This window comes from Bos taurus, chromosome 22 (genome assembly GCF_002263795.3).
Source record: "Bos taurus isolate L1 Dominette 01449 registration number 42190680 breed Hereford chromosome 22, ARS-UCD2.0, whole genome shotgun sequence".
Taxonomy (NCBI): domain Eukaryota; kingdom Metazoa; phylum Chordata; class Mammalia; order Artiodactyla; family Bovidae; genus Bos; species Bos taurus.
In genome coordinates, this window is record NC_037349.1 from 15232167 (window position 1) to 15252993 (window position 20827).

Consider the following 20827-nt stretch of genomic DNA (forward strand, 5'->3'; position numbering starts at 1 on the left):
TTCTAATTGGGTTCCCAGAGAGAAGAAACTGTAGAGAAAAAAAATATGTACTTATATTTGTGAACGTGTATTTTTTTCCCGCTGTTTGTTTAAACCTGGGCCGGGGATGGGGGTGAGCCTTTAGAAGGGTGAAGTGCCTGGTGCCGTCAGACCCCCGCCCCAAGACGCAGAGTCCCGTGAGGACCCGGTCCCTTCCCTCCGATTTCCGCCACGGCTCGGCTACTTTTCTGGGCCATTGTCCCGTGTCCCTAGTGCTTCCTCCTTCATCAGCTTGCTCTTGCTTGGGCGCCTCGCCCGCTTCCTACCGCCAGCCGCAGCCCAGACTCGCTGGGGTCGAGGCGCTGCCAGGTTGCCCTGCAGCAGCTCGCGCGCCGAAGCCCGCAGGTGCGCCCCGCCCCGCCCTCGCCGCGGCCCCGCCCCGGCGCCTGCGTCACAATGACGCGCGTCCCGCGCAGGCGCATCTCGGTCCCCCACCCCCTCCCTGCGGCCGGCTGCCCGCTTGGTATTATGATTAGTGCTGGGTGCGGGGATTCGGCGGCCGGGAGGGAGTTGTCGGCGCCGCGGCCGCTGCGGACGGAAGCCCGCCTGCTTGCTGAGGTAGGGGCGAGCACGCAGTGCACCCGGGAGCGGCGGCCGTGGGCGGGGGACGGGCTGGCCTCCGCCGCCGAGTGGCCTCAGCGGTTGCCGGGCTGGGCGCCGGGGTCGGGGCGCCCGCCGCAGGCGGAAAGTAAGTTGCGCGCTCCGCGCTCCCCGCGTCGCGGGCCGGGGAGGACGCGGGCCCCGGGCTGCGGCGGCCCGGACTCCGCGCGGCGGCGGTGCGGCCTGATGGCCTGGAGGCAGGCAGCGGGCGGCGGCGGGGCCCGCACGGGAGCGGGCATTGCGGCGGCCGGCCACGGGCTCCCCGAGGCCCTGCCCTTGCGGCCGCGGCGGGATTGCGGCACCTCGGGAGGTGCCCGCATCCCCGTGCCCCGCCCCGGAGCTGGCCGAGTGCGGCGCCCGCGGATCCCCGCGCCCAGGTTCTCTCGTACGGTGTTTTCTTCACTAAAGGTGTTTTCCTTTTTCAAAGGAATCTGGAGATCTGGCGCAGCAAGGGGATTTCTTGCTAAAACTGCAGCCGTACAATAGAATGGGGATATTGTTGTCTGTAGAGAAAGGGCATCGGGGTAAGGAAGGAGGAGCAGTGCCGTTCCCGAGGGACAGCTAGAATTTTTCAGATTGGAAAACCTCCGTTCTTTTCCGTAGTCATCGCCTGTTGATTCCTTTCTGGACCGTTTTACAAAACCCTTCCTTCCGTTTGCTTGGACTTGGGATCCAGGAAAGTGACAGCCTTTTATCCTGAGTAGGGTTCCTGGAGCTGTGCTGTTCTTAACACTTGGGTCAGGTAAAATTCGGTAGCTGTATAGTGAGTTCGGTTCAAGTCCAGTATTTGGAGGGGTGAGGGGGGATTTAGCAGTAGGGTTCTTCAGCTTCTGGACGTCTAAGGGTATAGGATTTTTCACACTATCTAGTTACTTTCCCCTGTTCCATTTAATTGAGTACATTTTCACAATCTTAGGAGCAGGTGGTAAAGCTGACTTAATGCGTTTCACGTTTTATGGTGAAAGGTGAAGCGTGGCTAGCAGGTAATGGAACTGCAAATGTTCCGCGTCTTGATCAGATTCCACCTGATTCCTATCAAACACCAGCTGCCTCAGTTTGGGTTCCTTGTATGGGGTTGAGGCGCTAGTCCCAAATCAGTCTAATTTATCAGAATGTGTATCAGTGTACTTTAAAGCCTGAGGTTGTCAAGGCTTATGTAATCAGTTTGTTAATTTATAATCTTGTTACATTGCTCTCCAGATTTATAAAATCATTCCCTTAAGGAAATCTGTCCTCAACGTCTGCTTAAATATTTTTCTTGGAATTGGATTCCTGAAGAGGAATGTACTGTACTAGTGGTGATTAAAGCAAACTAATTAGACAAGTTTCTTAAAAAAAAAAAAAAAAAATCACGTTCTTTTATTCGACCAATTGTCTCTAGTAGGAAAACAGATGACATTCCCATTCTACAGAACTAAAAATGAGAGAAATGACATTCCCAAGGTCACTTATTGAGTCAAGTCACTTACTGAAGCAGTATGGTAATTGAAAGTCAGGTGCATTGAGTTAACTTTTCTTATTTCTCCATCTTTAAGGTTTTCCTGGCAGGGAACTTTGCCACCTTTCTATTTTTTTTTAAATTTGCAGTTTTTTTTTTTTAATCGTTTTCTTTAGTATAGAAAAGTTACTTTCACTGTATTTTTTTTTTTTTTCCTCTGCTCTTCTGAGTAAGTTTTTCTGTATTATTGCAGTAAGATCCGTTGTAGAAAATATACAAGGACTGAGAAGTTACATAATTTTTATTTTTCTAGAACAGAAGTATACATTGGGCTGTTAAGGTTCAAATATAATCCCATAATCCTAAAATGAAGGCTTTTGAATGTCCGTATTAAAATCGAAGGGCTTTCAGATATTTCTACTGGTTGCAGGAAATATTGTGTGTCTAAACTTTACTATGGGTGTTTCATACAGAAAGTGAAACTAAATAGAAGGAAAAAAAACTATTTGGGGAGCTATTGAGCAGCCCAGGTTCTAAGCATTGGTATAAATAAGGCTTGGTTGCTTCTCTGAAGCAGGTTTTCTGAGGTTAAGAATTCATTACACTGCCCAGGAAAAAGGTACACTTTCCACATGGTCAGAATTTTAGGAATTAAAAACATAGATGAGGAACTCTAAAGAATTGATTTTACTGCGTGCCAGCTGTTGGCTTAACCACCGAAATTTAGAGTTTATAGCCAAGATGCTGTTATAAGAAAACTAATTATTCAGAATATAGATACTTCCCTGTGTGTGTGTGTGTGTGTATGCAAGACTATTCTTAGAGCAATTTAGGTGGAAGAATCGAGTGGTTTGTAGCAGTTTTGAAGGTAAACTAAACTTCTGATCATTTATTCATGGAGCCTTTGTCTACTTTGGGGGCCCTGGGTTAGAGGGTGGCAACAGAAAAGTGAATAAAAATGAGATCCTGTCTTTCAGGCTCTTGTGAATTACATTTACATGGAGGTAAACAATGACAGTAGGGTCAAATGCTGTGATGAGGCAGAGGCAAAACCCCTGGGCAGGGAGTCACCCCTGGGCAATTGGACTGGGGAATGCCTCACAGAGAAGGCGATGGTTGAACCAGTCTTGGACAGGTAGAGTTCCTAGGCAGAGAAAAGGGGAAAGGGCTCCAAGGGTTTAGGGAGGTTGAAAAGACAAGGTCAGATGGTGGAGGAAGGATTTAGATCCAAGTGGGTGAAAGGAAGCCTAGGAGGTAGAGACAGTGCAGCTGTTTTTGTTTTTTTTTAAGGCTGTAGAAAGGAAGGGGGCAAAGAAGGGCAGTAGGTTTGGGTTTGAAGGGGAGGATATGTTTGGGTATTTTGTTTTAGTTTGGGAAGGGCCAGTATAAAACCTCTCATTTAATGACCTCATGAGTGAGTGCTGAAAATGTGTTGTCTGGTCCGGATAATCTGGAGCTGCATTATTCTCACTGCAGACCATTTCCTCATCTTGTTCTCCTGTATATCTGCTTTGGGTTGAGGCCTTCCATCCCGTGGGAAACCATTTCTTGCTGGTGGAAGGGGAGGAACCTGACTAAAGAGGATTCCTGCTCTACCTTCCCTGAATGTTTATTTCTCTGCTGTTACTTCCAGAGCCTTCTGAGATTCTCCTTTGGCACTTCCAGCGTTTGGCCTCCGCTCAGGTAGGCTCTTTCCTGACCATGCAGGCCTCTCTCCCTCTCCTTACTGGTTGTGTCCTCTTACCCACACTGCTGCCCCATGACTACAGCAGTTGCTTCAGAGTTGGAGGGCGCTGGCTGCCCATGTACCATGTTGCTTTCTGTTCTGGAGTGTCTCCAGGCTCAAAGCAAGATTAGTGGGAAGGGTGTCTGTCTGGATGTCCAAACACGCAATCCCTTAACTACACGTGGGCCTGAAATGTGATGGAAGTTACGAAATCACAGAAATGTAGGTTACAGGACATGTAACTGGTCAAACATAGCATAACTGGCCTCAGTTTCTCAGTTGTTGTCACGCGGTTACCTGTCTCAAACCTAGAAGACTGTCAGCTCCTTGGAGGCAGAGATGCCTCTTCTTTGATTGCTGTATCCCCAGACCAGTGTTAGGCCTCATACGTAGTCAGTGTGCCCAAGAAATGTCCTGGTGAAGAAATGTGAAAAACCTGAACTGTAGTTTGCTGCCCATTAATGGATACCATATCCATTGTATCCAAATGGGTGGGATAGAAATTGCTTCCCATTCATAGAATCCCAGAGCTAGAGGCAGATCTTCCACTCTAGAATAGAAAGCGGTAGATGCTCAGGGAATGTTTGTTGCCATCCTGTATTCCCGGTGTGAGTCAATGCCCCACCTGCTAGCACTCTCCACTAGAGTCATTCCAGATTCCCGTCTTTGCTTTGCCCCCTGTGCATTGAGTTTCTGGATTCTGCCTCCTAAGCGCGTCTCCTCCATTCCATCCTCCTCACCACTGCCCAGATTCAGGCTGCCCTGACTTTTAAGTCTTTAATCATTTTTCTGGAGGCATTTTTCACTAGTCTCCTCACCTGTGTTCAGGCTCTAGTCTTGCCCTTCCAATCTGATCTTCACTTTGCTACCAGAGTGGTTTGTTCAGCTGTCATCTCTGATTGCCATTCCCGTGCTCAGGATTCTTCTTTGGCTTCTTAGTGCCAGCTTTCATTTGTTCACTTAATAAAGTGTATCTATATATTTCAGGCAGATGCTATACTCGGCGGGCCCAGGGATGCAGAGCTGAATAAAGCAGACATGTGTCTTACACAGGCTGAATTTATCGTGTAGTCTAGTGGGGGTTACAGATTATTAATCACATAATCACAGAAATAATTCTGTAACCACAACTGTGACACAGGCCATGATGGAAGAGGGCATAGTGCTGTGAGAGGGCACAGGAGCTGGTGTGCAGGAGTATAGCAGGGCAGGGAGAGGCAGTGGCCTGGATGGTGGCCTGTGTGCTGGCCCTGAAGCATGGCTGGCCAGGTGTGAGCAGCATCCGCTCATATGCATGGGACACAAGGACCTTCGGGAGTCCGGTCCTTCCCTGCCTCTCTCTCCCCTTATCTCATACCCTGTGCGTGTTACTGTCCCAGTCACACTAAGGCCACTTTTCCACCTCAGCCAATTTCAGTTCTTAGCTTAAACAAAATAATTTCTCTGAGATGCCTCCTGTGAGCTCCCAAAGGCAGATTTAGGGGAAAGAACCCCTCTTCCAGCCTTCCTGTCCCTGTGAGAGGTGTAAGCAGTGTAGGGCAGTGGCCTTCCTGTTGTGTCCAGTACAGGCCTGGAGGGGTGGTGTTCTGGGCCAGAGAAGGGTGAGGATAAGGATGTCGGAGTAAGATGGGGAACTAAGTATACAACTCCTCTCAGATGTCAAGCTCTCTGAAAGGGAAGCCAGTTGTGAAAAGCTGGGGGGGGGGGCGGAAATCTGGGGTGATTTTAATCCCACTGACACATTGCTGATGTGTATTATCGCCTTTTGCCTTCATAATTGTCCCAGGTGGTGCTTATCTTTGTGTTATAGACAAAGACGTGCCTGTTGACAGAAACGGAGTATCTCCCTGGGCTCCAGATCCTATGGTACTCGTTTATGCTATGATGCTGCTCCTCATATTTGCTGAGTAAATGAATTTTGATAATTTTTAATGTGCATCTCTGTGGTTTAGACAACGAGAAAATTTGGCTCTGTGTCACTTTGAAATGTGACGCTTAGGTTGCTGTCCCAGCTCTTCTCTGATGTTCCCTCCCCTTCTATGTACAGGCTTATCTCTTAGGTCATTATATTATTTTCATATTGCATAGGTAGGGGAAATGTTTAAATAGTATATCTAAGTGGGTTTAGTATTTAGACACGTTGGTTCTTTTGTATTAAGGAGAGTACACTTTAGGTAATGTAGGTTTCACTCAGTATAATGTATGTAGGTAAAGTTCATTTTAGATCTAGGACACTATACTAACAAATATTCATTGGATAGATTATGAAGCTTAGAGTGTGCCATATTTATGGGTCTCTTAAATAGTCCAAAATTATGAAGCTTAGAGTGTGCCATATTTATGGGTCTCTTAAATAGTCCAAATATTGCACAATAATTTTTTTTAATAGTGGACGAAAGTTAAGCAATTGAATTTAAGAGTTCTGCTTTGTGTTCTATCTCATTTTCTGCAGGTTAAACAATTCTCTTTATTGGTATAAAGTATTACGAGTACTACGGAAGACATGTAGAATGACAATACTCAATCTAGTGTTTCAAGGCATGATCTGATCCTTTGTTCTCCTCCTTTATGAGTATTTGCTAATCCTCTTATGAAGGAAAATGCTTTGTTAGAAACAAATGGAGAGAATGTAATTTGCAAAGTACATTAAAATTGCAGTTTGGGTAAGGATAAATTTTTTAAAGCAGAAAATAGAGCCTTCTTAAATTGTACTTAAATGATTTGCTTGGTGTTGACTGTTCTGTGCCATCGGGGAGAAATCTTGCCATAACAAAATAGTATACAAACTGTAAAGATGGAAGTTTTTCCCGAGGTGCCATTGCATTTTTAGATGACCAATAATTCTCAGTCTGTCTTTTGAATGGTTATTTGCCTGTTGTTTCCTTTCTCAAAGTGTAGTTTCTAAACATTTCAAAAAGTTTTTAGCGGAACTGTTTGTTAATAATGTTTATTAGGTGAGTCCTTGGTGTCGCTCTTGTTAGTTGATGGCTGGATCAGGTAACTCGGCATGGCGCGTCAGAATTGGAGGAAAAGCAGAATTGTCAGAATAGATTTATTTTAGTGCTGCTGTTTTCCTGGGAATTAGAAAGGCCCAGATCAAAGTGGGGAGGCATTGTATTATTGCAGGAAAAAATACAGGGCTCAGGAGTCAGCTCAGGCAGCCCTTACCTGGACGTAGGACTGTGGCATAGAAGACTTGATCCTGTTTGGCCTTCCTTTCTGTTCCATAGATTGGGTGTGATACTTCCATCACATTCCTGATGGTAAGGAATAAACTATAGAACAGATGTAAAGAATTCAGTGCATACATAGATTCCCAGTAGTTAAATTGTTTATTCTTTTTTTTTAATTGTTTACTTTTTGAAACCTGCATTAAAACAAAAGTAAACTTCTCAGATGGGCAGTTGTGGCAGTGAAAGATATTGTTAAAACTTGAAATGAGACAATGAAAAGAAATGTCAACTGTGGTTTTGCTATAAGACTCATTTCTATATAAACCTGTAAACCTGTTTAGTTATAAGTTAGTAGGTTTTTAGGAAAGTAGTATGGGTAATGAGAGAATCCAGTAAGTCAAAACAAAAATCGATATTTTATGGAATCTTAAGGTGAACAGTGAACTTTTATAATTGGTCTAAATTTTCTAATGACCTTATTCTTCTGTTGCTTTCATGTTAAAAACCTAGAATTTTCCTTCCTTTTGAGGCCTCACATCAGCTCTGTGATGTGAAGCTCCTTCTGTGCATTTTTAATTCTTTGATGACACTTGAATTAATCTAAAGTACAGTTGGAAGGGACTGTGGTGAATTTAGTCTAGCAAGTTTTCCATTGATGTTGAGAGACTGAGAGTTCATCACAGTTCCCTAAATGGTGAAGCGCTAGGTAGCTTTCAGGATCAGCCTTCCTAACCCTGTTATATTTATAATCTCACTTCTGCCCGCTGGCCTGACTTCACCCACCCCACCACGTGTACTCTGCTGTCCATTTCTCGTGTTTCCAGAAAGGGTGTCCCACTGCTCCTTGTGAGGGCTAAGGCCTGATCTTTGGGCTGCCCCATCCTTGGGTGTCCTGCCTTTAGTATCCTTTGCTCTTCCTTTGACATAACTTGCCCAAGTTTTCTAAGTCACTAAGTCATGTCCAACTCTTTGCAACCCCATGGACTGCAGCACGCCAGGCTTCCCTGGCCATCACTGCCTCCCTCAGTTTGCTCAGACTCATGTCTATTGAGATGGTGATGCCATCCAACCATCTCGTATAATTGTCTTTTTATGTGTAGATAACTTATTTGTAAGATTCTCAAGGATTAGGGGACTGTATTGTCCCCCGCAATTTATCCCGCACAATTAGGGCTGAAATATTTGCTAATAAAAAATTAGACTCAGTGTTCCTTCCTTAGCCTGAAGGAGTTGCATACTTTGTCCCTCAAAGGAGGCAGAATATTTCATTGAGTATGTCTGTTTATTAAGATTATATAAATATATATATTTCAGGGAAGTTGGTTTATTTCATTGGTGTCAGTTGAAAAGTAAATTGAATGAATAATTATGTACAGAAATTCAAAATTTTAGTAACCTCTGCCTTTCCTAGGTTATAAAGGCAGCACATATTCACTGCTAAAAATTTGAAAAGAACAGAAAAGTATAAAGAGAAAAAAAAGCTGTAATTTTAACATTTTTTTAAAAGTATATATGCAGACAGATTATATGTTTTAAAAAAATCTGGGATCCCGTGCCATGAAATTGAGTGTGTGAATTTTACTTAACATTTTATTGTGACAATTTCCCATGAGATTGAATAGATTCAAAATATACCAGCAGAGTGTTGTGTTAGGTGTACCATTTTCTTACTGTAGACCTTTTGGTTATTTCTGATCTTTTTTTTTTTTTTCAAATATAAATGTCCCTGAACGTTGTGACTAGGTATTTGTCTGTTTCTTTAAGACATAAATCTATTAGTAAGATTATTAAATCAAGGATATTAATTATTTTAAGGCTTTTAATACAGGTATTGCCAAATTGCTTTTCAGAAAAGTAATCTGTGGTGCCAGCAGTATGAGAAAATTCCCAAATGCTTCTGCCTTTTAAGTCAAAATCAGTGAAATATTAGGTGCCGATATTTTTGTTCATGGATTAGTTTTTTTTTTTCTTTTCTGACATTCTTTTTTGAGCACTTTTTCATGACCATCTTTGTCACATCAGCAGCAGGGGGTATAAAAAAGATGATACGGAGTTAAAATGAATTTTGACAGTATTAATAAAAGCTCTGGAAGAGAGATTTAGATTAAATTTTTTAAATGCTCCGTAGATTCCACCTTACATTCTGTTTTCCTGGCAAAGGAGCAATTGTGGGTTAGCTTTATTTATTTTGGAATAATTTCTGGATGCTAACTTGTGCTTAAATCATTATTTATTATGTGGGCACTTTATACCAGAGCTGTCACCATACTAATTTTTAAAGACTCATTTACCCTCAGGTAGAAATGGTGACATGCCTAGCATTTTTCATCACTTTAACGAGAGGCAGTTCTGTTGAAGAATTTGAACTTATTAGCTGTGCTGCCGGTCAAGGTTTTGTGGCTTGGATGTTAACCCCTTTCTCTCTACAAACGCTAAGTGCTACTTTCCATCAGTTAATAGATTGTCTGACTCCTCCTTTCATTCAAATCCCTGGAATATAGCTTGCTCTATTTAGGGAAAATAAAGATTTCTTAAACCAGCACTTTAAGGGATAGATCTGCGTTGGCAACCCAGTCGCTGACTTGAGAGACTAGAGCAGACTTTTCAGCCTGGCGTTCCTGGTTACCTCCAGTGGCCCTGAGTCCATTAAAATTGACTGCCAGGAAGAAAACTTTGAGGACATACTTTAGTAAACAGTTACTTTACCTTCCCTTGGCAAATGCTTTATTAGACATTTGGAGGTACGTTTTTGCCAATCGGGCCATTTCTCATAATAAATGATTGAAAGCTTCTAATTTGCAGTTTCTGTCTTGATTCCATCCAGTGGCTACAGGCTGATTGTGATACCCACATAGTAATAGTCACCCAGTCCAGTGAAGAACTCTAGATTCTTCCATAACTTGGGACCTGTTGACTTGTTTGTGATGGTTGCTTCTTCTTTTTTCTTTTTTTGGCCATGCTGTGAGACATGTGGGTTCTTAGTTCCCAGAGCAGAGATTGAACCCAGGCCCCCTGCATCGGAAGTGCCAGATCCTAACCGCTGGATGACCCTGGTTGCTTCATCCTTGCCTTATAGCCTATGTTAATTATGCCCAGGAAGAGTACCAGTCCAAAATTGCGGAGTACTGTCTACTTTGGATGAAAAGAACAGCAACGGTGACTGCCACTGGGATTTCGTTTCTGTTTGACTTGGAGGTGACTGATATTCCTGGAGGACTGAGTCTACTGCCTTCTTTTCGACCTATACTGTTTCTGTTCGAGGTGTCTTTGAAATGTTAGCAGTGAGATCAGGGCAGCAATTTTCGTGAAACGTGCGTTAGTTCCTCTACTTGAGTTGACTTTTCTCTAAACGTAGGTTTAGTCTGACATTTCTCATGAGTAAGAGTTACAGTTTTCATATTTTTGCTGTTTGTGAAAGATACCAGATAATTTCCATGTATAAGAAACTTAAATACAGTTTTAGCATGGTTGTATAAAAACTCATCTCTTAGATGTCTATATTGGAGGGCGAGCACTGGCACAGATCATTTTTTGAGGCATGTAAATTGTTTGGAAGGTTTTTCTGTGTTTGAATAGTAGTGGTCTGGTTTAACAGGGGAAATTTATAATATCCCAAAGTGTAGAGAGGCTATGGAGTACCCTAATTTTTGCATATGGCCTTTTTTGTGTGACCTGCTTTCTCATGCGATGGCTTGCTTGGTAATGATGACCCACACGGAACCACCTTTGTTGAGCGTGCTGTGTGAGTTGGAGACACACTCCAGTGGTAAAGATGTCAGTGAAAAGCTAGAAGTGAGTTTTGACAAGAATAACAGGGTGCATTCCAAATTGACAGTAGGTTTAACAGAGGCTGGTTTTACAACTGTTTTCAGCAGCTTGCAAAATGTGTGTAGGGCCACCCACACTTCCTTCCTCTTCTCCAGCCACACCCGCACACTTCAGTTGCTTCTGCTCTCTTCAGTAAACTGGGAGAGCATCAGTGTATTCTTGCAACACATACCAGTACTTGTTTCTCAAACATGAATTTCCATGTTATAAACACCCTCGACTGGATGGTCTGTTTCATTTAGGTCCAGCCGCATCATATCTGTGTATGAGCAAATGCTATCATAAGTAAGAAGACCACTTTAGAATGGCCTGATTTAGGGCTCTTGCTGTTTTAAAAGATGTCATAATAGTAAATGTAGTGATTAAAAATGGCGATTTAGAAGAACATAGTGCATGGAAAATGTTCATCCTGTAGTAGAGGAAAAAAGTAGTCCTGTGACTTCGTATACAATAAACTTTGTATAGAAGCCCAGGTGTAAAGAACTTAAGCCTGAAGAGAGGCTGTCCTTGATGAGATTATAGATGTTTTTTGTTTGTTTTTCATCTATGGTGCTTTTCTGTATTTTCCAGATTTTCTAAAGTGAACTTGTTTTGTGGAAATACTTAGAAAATGGTTGCCTCTTCCCCTCATCCCCAGTGTGTATATGTGTGTGTGTGTGAGTGTTACCCCATTTTGTGTCTGGCATGTATTATACATAGAAAATAATTGGGAAGGCTGTGTCCAAAATGTTAACAGAGATTATCACAGAGGGTAGAATAATGGATGATTTAAAAAAAAAATTTCCCCCCCTTTTTTTGGCCAGTATATATGTTCTGATTGTATTGTTTCTTACACTGCATAGATGTTTCTTTCATAATTGAAACAAAAATACTGAAAGGAAAGTAATTGGTCAGTTGAAAAAAGAAGAATATAAAGAAGAATATAAAGAAGATATAAAGTTATGTATAGAATGATCACACCTAGGGTTTGGGGGAGGACGGATACATGTATGAGTATGGCTGAGTCCCTTCACTGGTCACCTGAAACTGTCATAATATTGTTAATTGTCTGTATTCCCAATACAGAAGAAGAAGTTTAAAGAAAAAAGCAAATAGTTAGATTTTGTGGGGTGCTTTATTGAAAAATCATCAGACTTTGATACCCAACTAGAGATTAATTTCTTTACCAATCTATAGTATCCATTTGCAGTTTAACACACTTTAGGAAACCAAGCAGTCCACGACTCTGTGCGACCCCACGGACTGCAGCCTGCCAGGCTCCTCTGTTCATGGGATTCTCCAGGCAAGAATACTGGAGTGAGTGGGTTACCATTTCCTTCTCCGGGGATCTTCCCAACCCAGGGATGGAACCTGGGTCTCCTGCACTGCAGGCAGATTCTTTACCTTCTGAGTCATAGGGAATTTTGTGAAAACAGAAGAGAGACGATAGCTCAGTAAATTCAGTCTCTTGAGGTAGAGGGGAAGACTGAAGGAATTTCTACCTGGGTGGAGGAGATTACTATCATCATGACCGTGGTAGTGGTGGTAGCTAGTATTTACTGACTGCTCCCTCTGTGCCAGGCTTTATTTTAAACACTACCTTTATTAACTGATTTAATTCACCGCGACCTATGCCATGCTCCTGCTACTGATGTTTTCTAATGAGGAGACTGACCATACAGAGACGTCAGGTTTTTCTCAGGTCCAAGTGGCTAGTGGCTGGTAAGCTGGCATTCAGATCCAGTCATTAGCCTTAACAGAACCAGTCCTCAACCAAGCTGGACCATCACACTGCCTTGCCAGACTGTGGATGAAACTGTCTGTTGGAGAGAGAAGCAGGCGTGGGTAATGGGAGGAGCTATTGTATCTCACTTGGAGCTGAAGGAGCAGGTTGGCATCCCAGAGTTCACCTTTCTCTAGATGTGGGCCTGTGCCATTGACTTTGCTTGGCCCTGTCTGTGTGAGCAACTGTCTGCATTGCTCTTCATCCCCTCATTCCCAGCAGTAAACTTGTTTTCACAGCCATCTTTCCTTCTTCCTCCTTTCACCTTTCCTACTTCCCCCAACCTCTTCACGTGCTCTTTTCCCAGAGCTCATACGAGCTTGAGCTTAATGATTACCTGGACTCATCTGTAGTATGTTGTATAAAGTGCCTTGGCCTAGTTTGAATGTTTAGAACTTGAAATTGTTAATACGATGTTCCAGTGTTGAGGAAAGGCCTGCAAGGCTGCCTTAGTTCCCTCCCTGTGCCCCGAGCTTAGGTATCAGTGATCCCCTCACATGCTCTTTGTTCCTGGAGTTTCTGTTTTACTGTCAGGTGGAAAGCCTCTAGTGCGGAGCTGTTGTGTGTGTCCCCCAGCGCTACTGTTGACTTTTGCTGGCCTTCTGGAGGACGGAGGGCTGGAGAGGTTGCCCTCCTCGGCTATTGGAGTGGGTATTTCATGAGCCAGAGAGGCTCCTGCAGGCATGTTGGGCTTTGAAGCCTGGCTGAGCAGCTTGGAGTCGCAGGCTGCTGCTTGTGGGGCAGGCGGAGCCTCCTGGTGCCTACCTTGCAGGTTCCTGGTGAGGATTCATCGCGTTGCGGATTCGTGCTCATTTCCCAGGAGGCATTTCAAAAACAGTGACTTTACTCTTCATTATTATAATTCCCTCCTCCTTCAAGTGGAATAATCCTTTTACTCTGTCTGCCTGAACCAATCTCCGTGTATCTGTTCACTGTGAAATCAGTTCAGTTCAGTAGCTCAGTTGTGTCTGATTCTTTGCGATCCCATGGACTGCAGCACGCCAGGTCTCCCTGTCCATCACCAGCTGTCAGAGTTTATTCAGACTCATGTCCATTGAGTCGGTGATGCCATCCAACCACCTCATCCTCTGTTGTCCCCTCTCCTCCCACCTTCAGTCTTTCCCAGCATCAGGGTCTTTTCACTGTGAAATACCTGTTGCCTAAAGATTCCTTGAACGGGCTGTAGTTGACAGAGGGGAGAAAAATAATGGAAGACTGGGTCACTGAAAACAAATTCTCCATTTTTATTTGTCTGTCAAGTTAAAACAAATAGAACTAAACTAGTATCTTTCTGTTTTCTTTTAGGAAAAAGAAGCGATTAACAAAACACAGTGATAACAAGGATTACTCCACATGCAATTTGCAGGGTATGTCTTGGAGTTGGTACACAGTCGCCTTTACTTTACATAAGCCACATCTTAACATTCTACATTGGTGTTCAGAATGATTTTCAGGCATTGCAAGATCCTCAGATATCAAAAATGATTTAATTATTTCCTGTGTTAAGTTGCTCAGTTGTGTCTGACTCTTTGGGACCACATGGACTGGAGCCCACCAGGCTCCACTGTCCATGGGGATTCTCCAGGCAAGAATACTGGAGTTGGTTGCCATTTGCTCCTCCAGGGGATCTTCCCGACCCAGGGATTGAACCTGGGTCTCCTGTGTTGCAGATAGTTTCTTTACCGTCTGAGCCACCGGGGAAGCCTAATGGTTTCCTATACTAACTCAAAATACACTTGATAATATGATTAAACTATTTTAAAAAGTGTTGAATAACAAGGATATTTTTCCTTTCACATTTCAGTTATTTGTAACTTCCTGTTTTTTTGGTTTATAATTGTAGTTTGATAGACACTGAAAGTTACTCAGTCGTGTCCGACTCTGTGTGACCCCATGGATAGTCCATGGAATTCTCCAGGCCAGAATACTAGAGTGGGTAGCCTTTCCCTTCTCCAGGGGATCTTCCTAACCCTGCAGGAGACCTGGGTTCGATCCCTGGGTTGGGAAGATCCCTTGGAGAAGGGATAGGCTATGCAATCCAGTATTCTGGCCTAGAGAATTCCACGGACTGTATAGTTCCTGGGGTCGCAAAGAGTCTGACATGACTGAGCCACTTTCATTTCACTTCACTTTCAGACAATGAAAGAGGGATGTGTATCCAGAAAAGTACCCAAAGAGTGAATTCTTTGATAGTGAAAGCAATTAGTCATTTTACTATAGGTAGCTTGTCATTAAGAAGATACCCTATGAGATTTTTCCCCATGAACTTACTAGTAGATTAAAAATTATTTCACTGTGCCCTTTTGCTAACCCACTTTTGGAAAGAGAAATGACAGTGTGAATGGTGATTATCTGTGGGTGTCTGAGACCCTAAAAAAAAATCCTGCCCATATCTGTATATTCCTTTGTAATACATAAATCTTTAAAAAATAATTAAAATGTAAACCAACTGAAATGTGTTTATAAAGCCTTGATTTCTGTGCCACTTTCCAGGAATATATCTAAAGTGATAGATGAAAAAGTAAATATTATATAACTTGGGGGCAGCCTGAAGAAGTTTTTTTTGAAAGCTAAAGTTGCATATGTAAGCTTGTGCAATGGAAACATAAACTCAGGTAGAATTTTAAGAGTTATTACTGCCCTTATAATTAATCAAAGCTAAAGATTTAAAGATAGTTTTCTGCCCCCTGGAGTTAGCTTAGAATTTTTGTTTTTGAAAATTAAATATGCTTAAATCAACTTTATTTTGGGGAACTACTATCCAAATAAAGAAAGATCTTTCCTCTTGGATTTTCCTGTTATCAATAAAATGAGCAGCTCAGATGACAAGGATAATACACAGTACAGAAGAAATTTGCTTTTTCTCTAAAGAGAAAGCCACATAAGCCGTATCTTAACAGTGCAGGTTTCTCATTTTTAAAAGTCTCAATAGAAATAGGATTTTGTTTCTGAAATTAATTTGCAGAAACAGTGTAGAACAGTGGTTAAAAGCACAGACTTTGGTGACTCTCAGCTCTTTAACACACTGGCCTTAGAGCCTAGGCCAAGTTACTCACTGGTTTTCTGCCTCAAAATGAGACTAATAATCCTATCTCTGGGGGCAGTTTTCAATTAAACAAAGCACTCAGAATTACTCTGAGGGTAATTTACAATTACAGAGAAGTTTGAGGTGGCCCCAGATATGTGATTCAGATCATTTTAGCCTGCATGGGAGAATGACTGTGAGAATATTTTTTTAACTTTCACGATATTATTACCCTAAATATAATATTGTTTAGAATGGTTATATGTTTATAAGAGGTCTGTGCTTTGAAATAAGAATTCAATTTGAACCTTCAGCACTTACCTGAAACACAATGCTTTCTTGGCTATAAAATGGGAATAATACTGACCTCTTAGGGTTGTTCAGATCCAATGACACAATCTAATCTGATTCAGTTTTTGCAGACATATATAGTGGGTTTTCAGTAAATGTTAACTGTTAGCTTTTCTTCTGTTCTTTTAAGCAAAAATGAGATTTAAAGGTATTTAATGCTAGTGCTTAAAAAAAAAACAACTTTTATGTACATACAGTTTAGATTTTTGGGATATTATCACCTAAGTAGGGTAACTGCTCTAAGTACTGTTAATAAAAAGTTACTGAAAATGTGAAACTGCATATGGGAGCATCAGAAAAGGCTTCACTGCATGGATTAATGTGCACTAATAGGAAAGATCTAGTCTTAGGAGACGGCTGTATTTTTCATGGGATTTGGTTATTCTATTTAATTTTGGTAAAAAAAAATAATAGTGTGAGTTTAGTCTCTGAGATTTAAAATGATGTCTTAATTTGTATAATAAACATTTAAAAATTTTTCTAAGTCAGGGTCATTTATAAGAACCTATTTCTGTATTTTAAGGTTTATACTATAAAGGTTAAGAATTTTAAACTCGCATATAAAATGAGGTTTTTAAAGCCAAATAATCTTTAACATGCAAATAGTTTAAATGCATGCTTGTGTGTTCTTGAAATGTATGCACATCGTGGTAGGTTTTGTTTGGGAGTTGGAAAACCATAATAGAAACAAGCATAACGGATAAGCACAAAGAATAAGTACCCATCAGTTAGCAAATATTAAAACACCTAATGTGTACCAGATACTGTTCTAGGTACTAGTGATGCAAGAGCAAACAATTTACTTGTAAATATTTTGAAAAAAGTTGCATTTCAAAATTTGAAACAATTTGATTACTTGTTCTATATAAAACACTGTTCTTGGCGTTAGCAGAGGGTAGAAATAAAACATGGAACCATAGAGTCCTCAAGAACCTTGAGGTCTCAGGTTGAAGATGGTGTGTACTGTAGCCTATAAGATTAAGACTACCTGGGTTGGAGGTGTCTCAGGTGCTTTGGAGATACAGGGGAGGGAGGTAGATGAAAATACCCCAGAAAACCAAACTATACTCTTCTGGGAGAGTCAGAAGTCTTTACTGAAGGGATTTTATATTAAATAGTGCTGATTTTGGAATAGCAGGAAGAAGTTTGTTGGTTTCTGTCCAAGTGTATATTTGTTGTGTTTTCCCTTTCTAGTCAGTCCCAGACTTCTTTTTTAAGATGCTAATTGAAATTACTTTTGGAAAATATTCTTCTTTAAGTGCTTTTTTAAAGCATATCAAACTTGCCAGTTTTCTTATGACATCACTGAAAAATTGTTTAAACAGATTAACTTTGTATCAGTTTGCAAAATACAATGGCATTTAAATGATCAAGTTTTATAATGTAAACCCTAAATCTGTAAATAGGTAATTATAAATGCCCCTGACTGATTTTATGTCTCAATATATTTATTTCAAATTGAAGCTATAAAAGGATAAGTCACAGAAAACTTAATTTTATTTCTCTTACTTTGTAGATGTCCATGACGATATTGAAAATGAATTCCTTATTTTCACCAGATATATGAGAAGATCCATTTTAAACAGTCTAAATATTTTTTCTCACGTCGGACCAGCATGGCAGGATTCAAGCGAGGGTATGATGGGAAGATTGCTGGATTATATGATCTGGATAAAACCTTGGGTCGAGGTCATTTTGCAGTGGTTAAACTTGCCAGGCATGTCTTTACAGGTGAAAAAGTGGCAGTAAAAGTTATTGACAAGACAAAATTGGACACACTAGCCACTGGCCATCTTTTCCAAGAGGTGAGATGCATGAAGCTCGTGCAGCACCCCAACATCGTGCGCCTTTACGAAGTGATCGACACCCAGACCAAACTTTATCTTATCCTGGAACTCGGGGATGGAGGAGACATGTTCGATTACATAATGAAGCATGAGGAGGGACTCAATGAAGACTTGGCCAAGAAGTACTTTGCTCAGATAGTTCACGCCATATCTTATTGCCATAAACTCCATGTGGTTCACAGAGACTTAAAACCTGAGAATGTGGTCTTCTTTGAAAAGCAAGGTCTTGTAAAGCTGACAGACTTTGGTTTCAGCAACAAATTTCAACCAGGGAAGAAGCTCACTACGAGCTGTGGCTCTCTTGCATATTCTGCCCCAGAAATTCTGCTTGGTGACGAGTACGATGCACCCGCAGTAGGTAGGTACCTTTCAGTATTTGCTGTCTTAAATTCTACTGGCTGAAGTGTAGTTGGTCAAATCAGTTGTTGTTTATGTGAAAATAATTTCTAAGAGAATTTCTGTTAAATGGATCTTAGTAAACAGATTGGGTTTCATGACTGCTGTGTTTCACTAAAGCTGTCTGAGTTTATTTTACCTTATAGCTAGCTAATGTCTAAAGTATATTTGTTAGCACAAAAGAAAAAGAGTGAGTTACCTTTTAATGTAACCTCTCATCAGCCTGTTTTGTTTTTTTTTTAGGGTCTAGGTGCTTTTCCTATCTTTTTAGATACTTCTAGTTATTTCCTTCCTGTGAATACATTTAAACAGTCACAAGACCCGTATTAGAAAGGCACTGGGAATATGACAGTGTATAGCGTGAAGAATTCTGGCATTGGGATCATTTATTGTGACCTTGAGCAGTGAACTTGACCTCTCTGCTTCATTCATCATCCAAAGAATAGATCAGATACGGGTATTGAGTGTTACCTTGTTTACTTTTCACAGTGACCCCTGTGGTGGTTACTATCTTCCTGTATAGGATAGAAAGTTGATAACAGAGTGCCTGCTGTGTGGTGAATTCCAAAAGAGTGGCAGCTCTTGGCATTCCACCCGCCTGCTCCCTTCACTCCAACACTTCCTCACGCTCTTACTCGCCATGAGTTACTCCGTTGTGACAGAGTGTTTATTGCTTTTCAGCTTGTGTCAATTTTGTCCCCTTGGAATCAGATTTGTTGTGAAGGTCATTTAGGAATTTATTTTCAGTTTTTAAGGATTTGTTAATCTGAAGGTGTGGTCAGCTTTTAAAATTTTATGTTTAATCTTAGAAAAATAATCCTAATATTACATGCATATGATATCAAACTTCATAGATAATGAGCCTTTCATTTGCATTCTGATTATTTAAAATGCAGGTTATAGAAGATTAAAGGTACACATTGAAGAGTGCTGATCTTACGCTGAATACTCTGTGCACCAAGGCACTGTTTTTCATGTTAGACTATGTGTTCTGGAAAAGAAAGGGTTAATAAGTGGTTTCTACCCACTACAGATAACCAGGCTTCACTGAAGGCTTTCATTAGAATATTTGAGGCAGACAGTTTTTGATTAGTGGAGACTAATATGCAGATGAGGAAACATCAGTGTGTCAACGTGAAAAGGATATTCAGCCTCACTAATAATCAGGGAAAGGCAAATTAAAACTACAGTAAGACACTGTTTCTTACTTTTCGTATTGAGCAAAGCTAAAGGCAGACAAAACCAAATGTGGGTAAGACTATAGAACATGAAGAACTCTTGCACTTCGTAGATGACAGTTTGTCGGTAACTAGTAGAGTTAAGTAGACATCCTGAGACCCAGTGGTTCTGCTTCCTGTGTATGCACCGTAGAGAAGCTCTCATATATGCTGGAGATTTTCAAAGAGTGTTTTTAGCAGTATTGACTGTTCATCAGCAGGAGAATAAATTGTTCATTATTCATATGGTGAAACTACAGCTTAGTGAAAATTAATGAATTATGTCAGCATGGCTGGAGTTTCACAAACTTGTTTAAGTGAGAAAATGAGTAAAGAGGACATACAGTATTAGAACATTTATACAAAAGTTTAAAACATACAAAGCAGTATGAAACATTGTTTAGGGCTGCAGTACATGCAGTGAAGTATGATGAACATGAGAGATCAAGGTAGTTAACTTCTGAGGTGCAGGCCTGTCTACAGGATTTCAACTGTATTGGTGATGCTTATTTCTGAAGTTGGGCAGTGAATGTGCAGGTGTTCATTGTAATGTTCTTTTTTCCTTCCTCTTAAACATTGCATCATAGAACTTTAAATAAGCTTTTAAAAACGAAAAGAAAATTGTCTGAAAGGATAATCACCAGTCTGATAAATGGTTAACTTATGTTGGTAAAGTGGAATTGGGTAGAGTTCATTTTCATTATCTGTATTTATTTCCATACATTTTGTGTAATTGTGTGATTGAAATTACCATAGAATTGCTTTGGAAAACAAATGGAAAGTTGCATTTCTGTTAATGTAGTATTAGTTTATTATGCCAAAATCAATCACTGATTTTTCACAGATACTTAGCAAAATTAGTTGAGGATAAAGATTAGAATCTGTCATGTAATTATCAGATATTGTTAAGTAAAACAACTTTGGTTCAATTTTATAAGTTTTTTAAGAGTACACTGATCCTCAACATTGATAATTAGTTCAGAAATTGTATTTTATTATATTCAAAGATTCAAATTTGATTTTATTTAACTGCACTTTTCTTTCTGTATCATTACTTTTTCTTTCACTTTTTATTCTTTCTAGGACCTTTGAGTTTCCCTTCTGATTTCCTTTTTAGTGTCTTGAAAGCTTTTTTCCTTTATTGTCCTGATTGCTAATGAATAAGTCTGACTGTGTGTTGTCTTCTCCCACAGTCTCTGGTAACATCTCAGGAATTTCACTCTGCAGTCATTGTTCATCGCTAAACTTTACTGCTTTGTTTCTTGTTGAGATTTTTTTGTTTTTTAAAAATTCAAAATGGATACATTTCTTTTTCTTTTTAGCTATTTGGTTTTAACTTCTAATTTTAGTATGTTACAGTCAAATATGCCTGATTGGTTTCTGCTTTGGAGAATATTTTTAGATTTTCCGTGTGGTTTAGTACAT

At 40.9% G+C, this 20827-nt stretch overlaps 1 protein-coding gene across 22 annotated transcripts in view; it reads left to right on the forward strand.

Annotated features, from left to right (window-relative positions):
• Window positions 1–507: 507 nt before the first annotated feature.
• Window positions 508–20827, forward strand: part of SNRK (SNF related kinase) — an 83726-nt gene continuing 63406 nt past the window's right edge. For 17 of the 22 annotated variants that reach the window (XM_059879998.1, XM_059880003.1, XM_059880000.1 and 14 more), the window contains exons 1-5: window positions 508–597; window positions 3711–3760; window positions 13872–13933; window positions 17459–17578; window positions 17674–18147. In XM_059879998.1, the coding sequence (XP_059735981.1) occupies window positions 508–597; window positions 3711–3760; window positions 13872–13933; window positions 17459–17578; window positions 17674–18147 (796 nt within the window). Of the gene's footprint in view, window positions 728–3710; window positions 3761–5589; window positions 5670–13871; window positions 13934–17458; window positions 18148–20827 lie in introns of all 22 variants that reach the window. The other 5 variants (XM_059880016.1, XM_059880018.1, XM_024983136.2 and 2 more) reach the window with 5 other exon arrangements.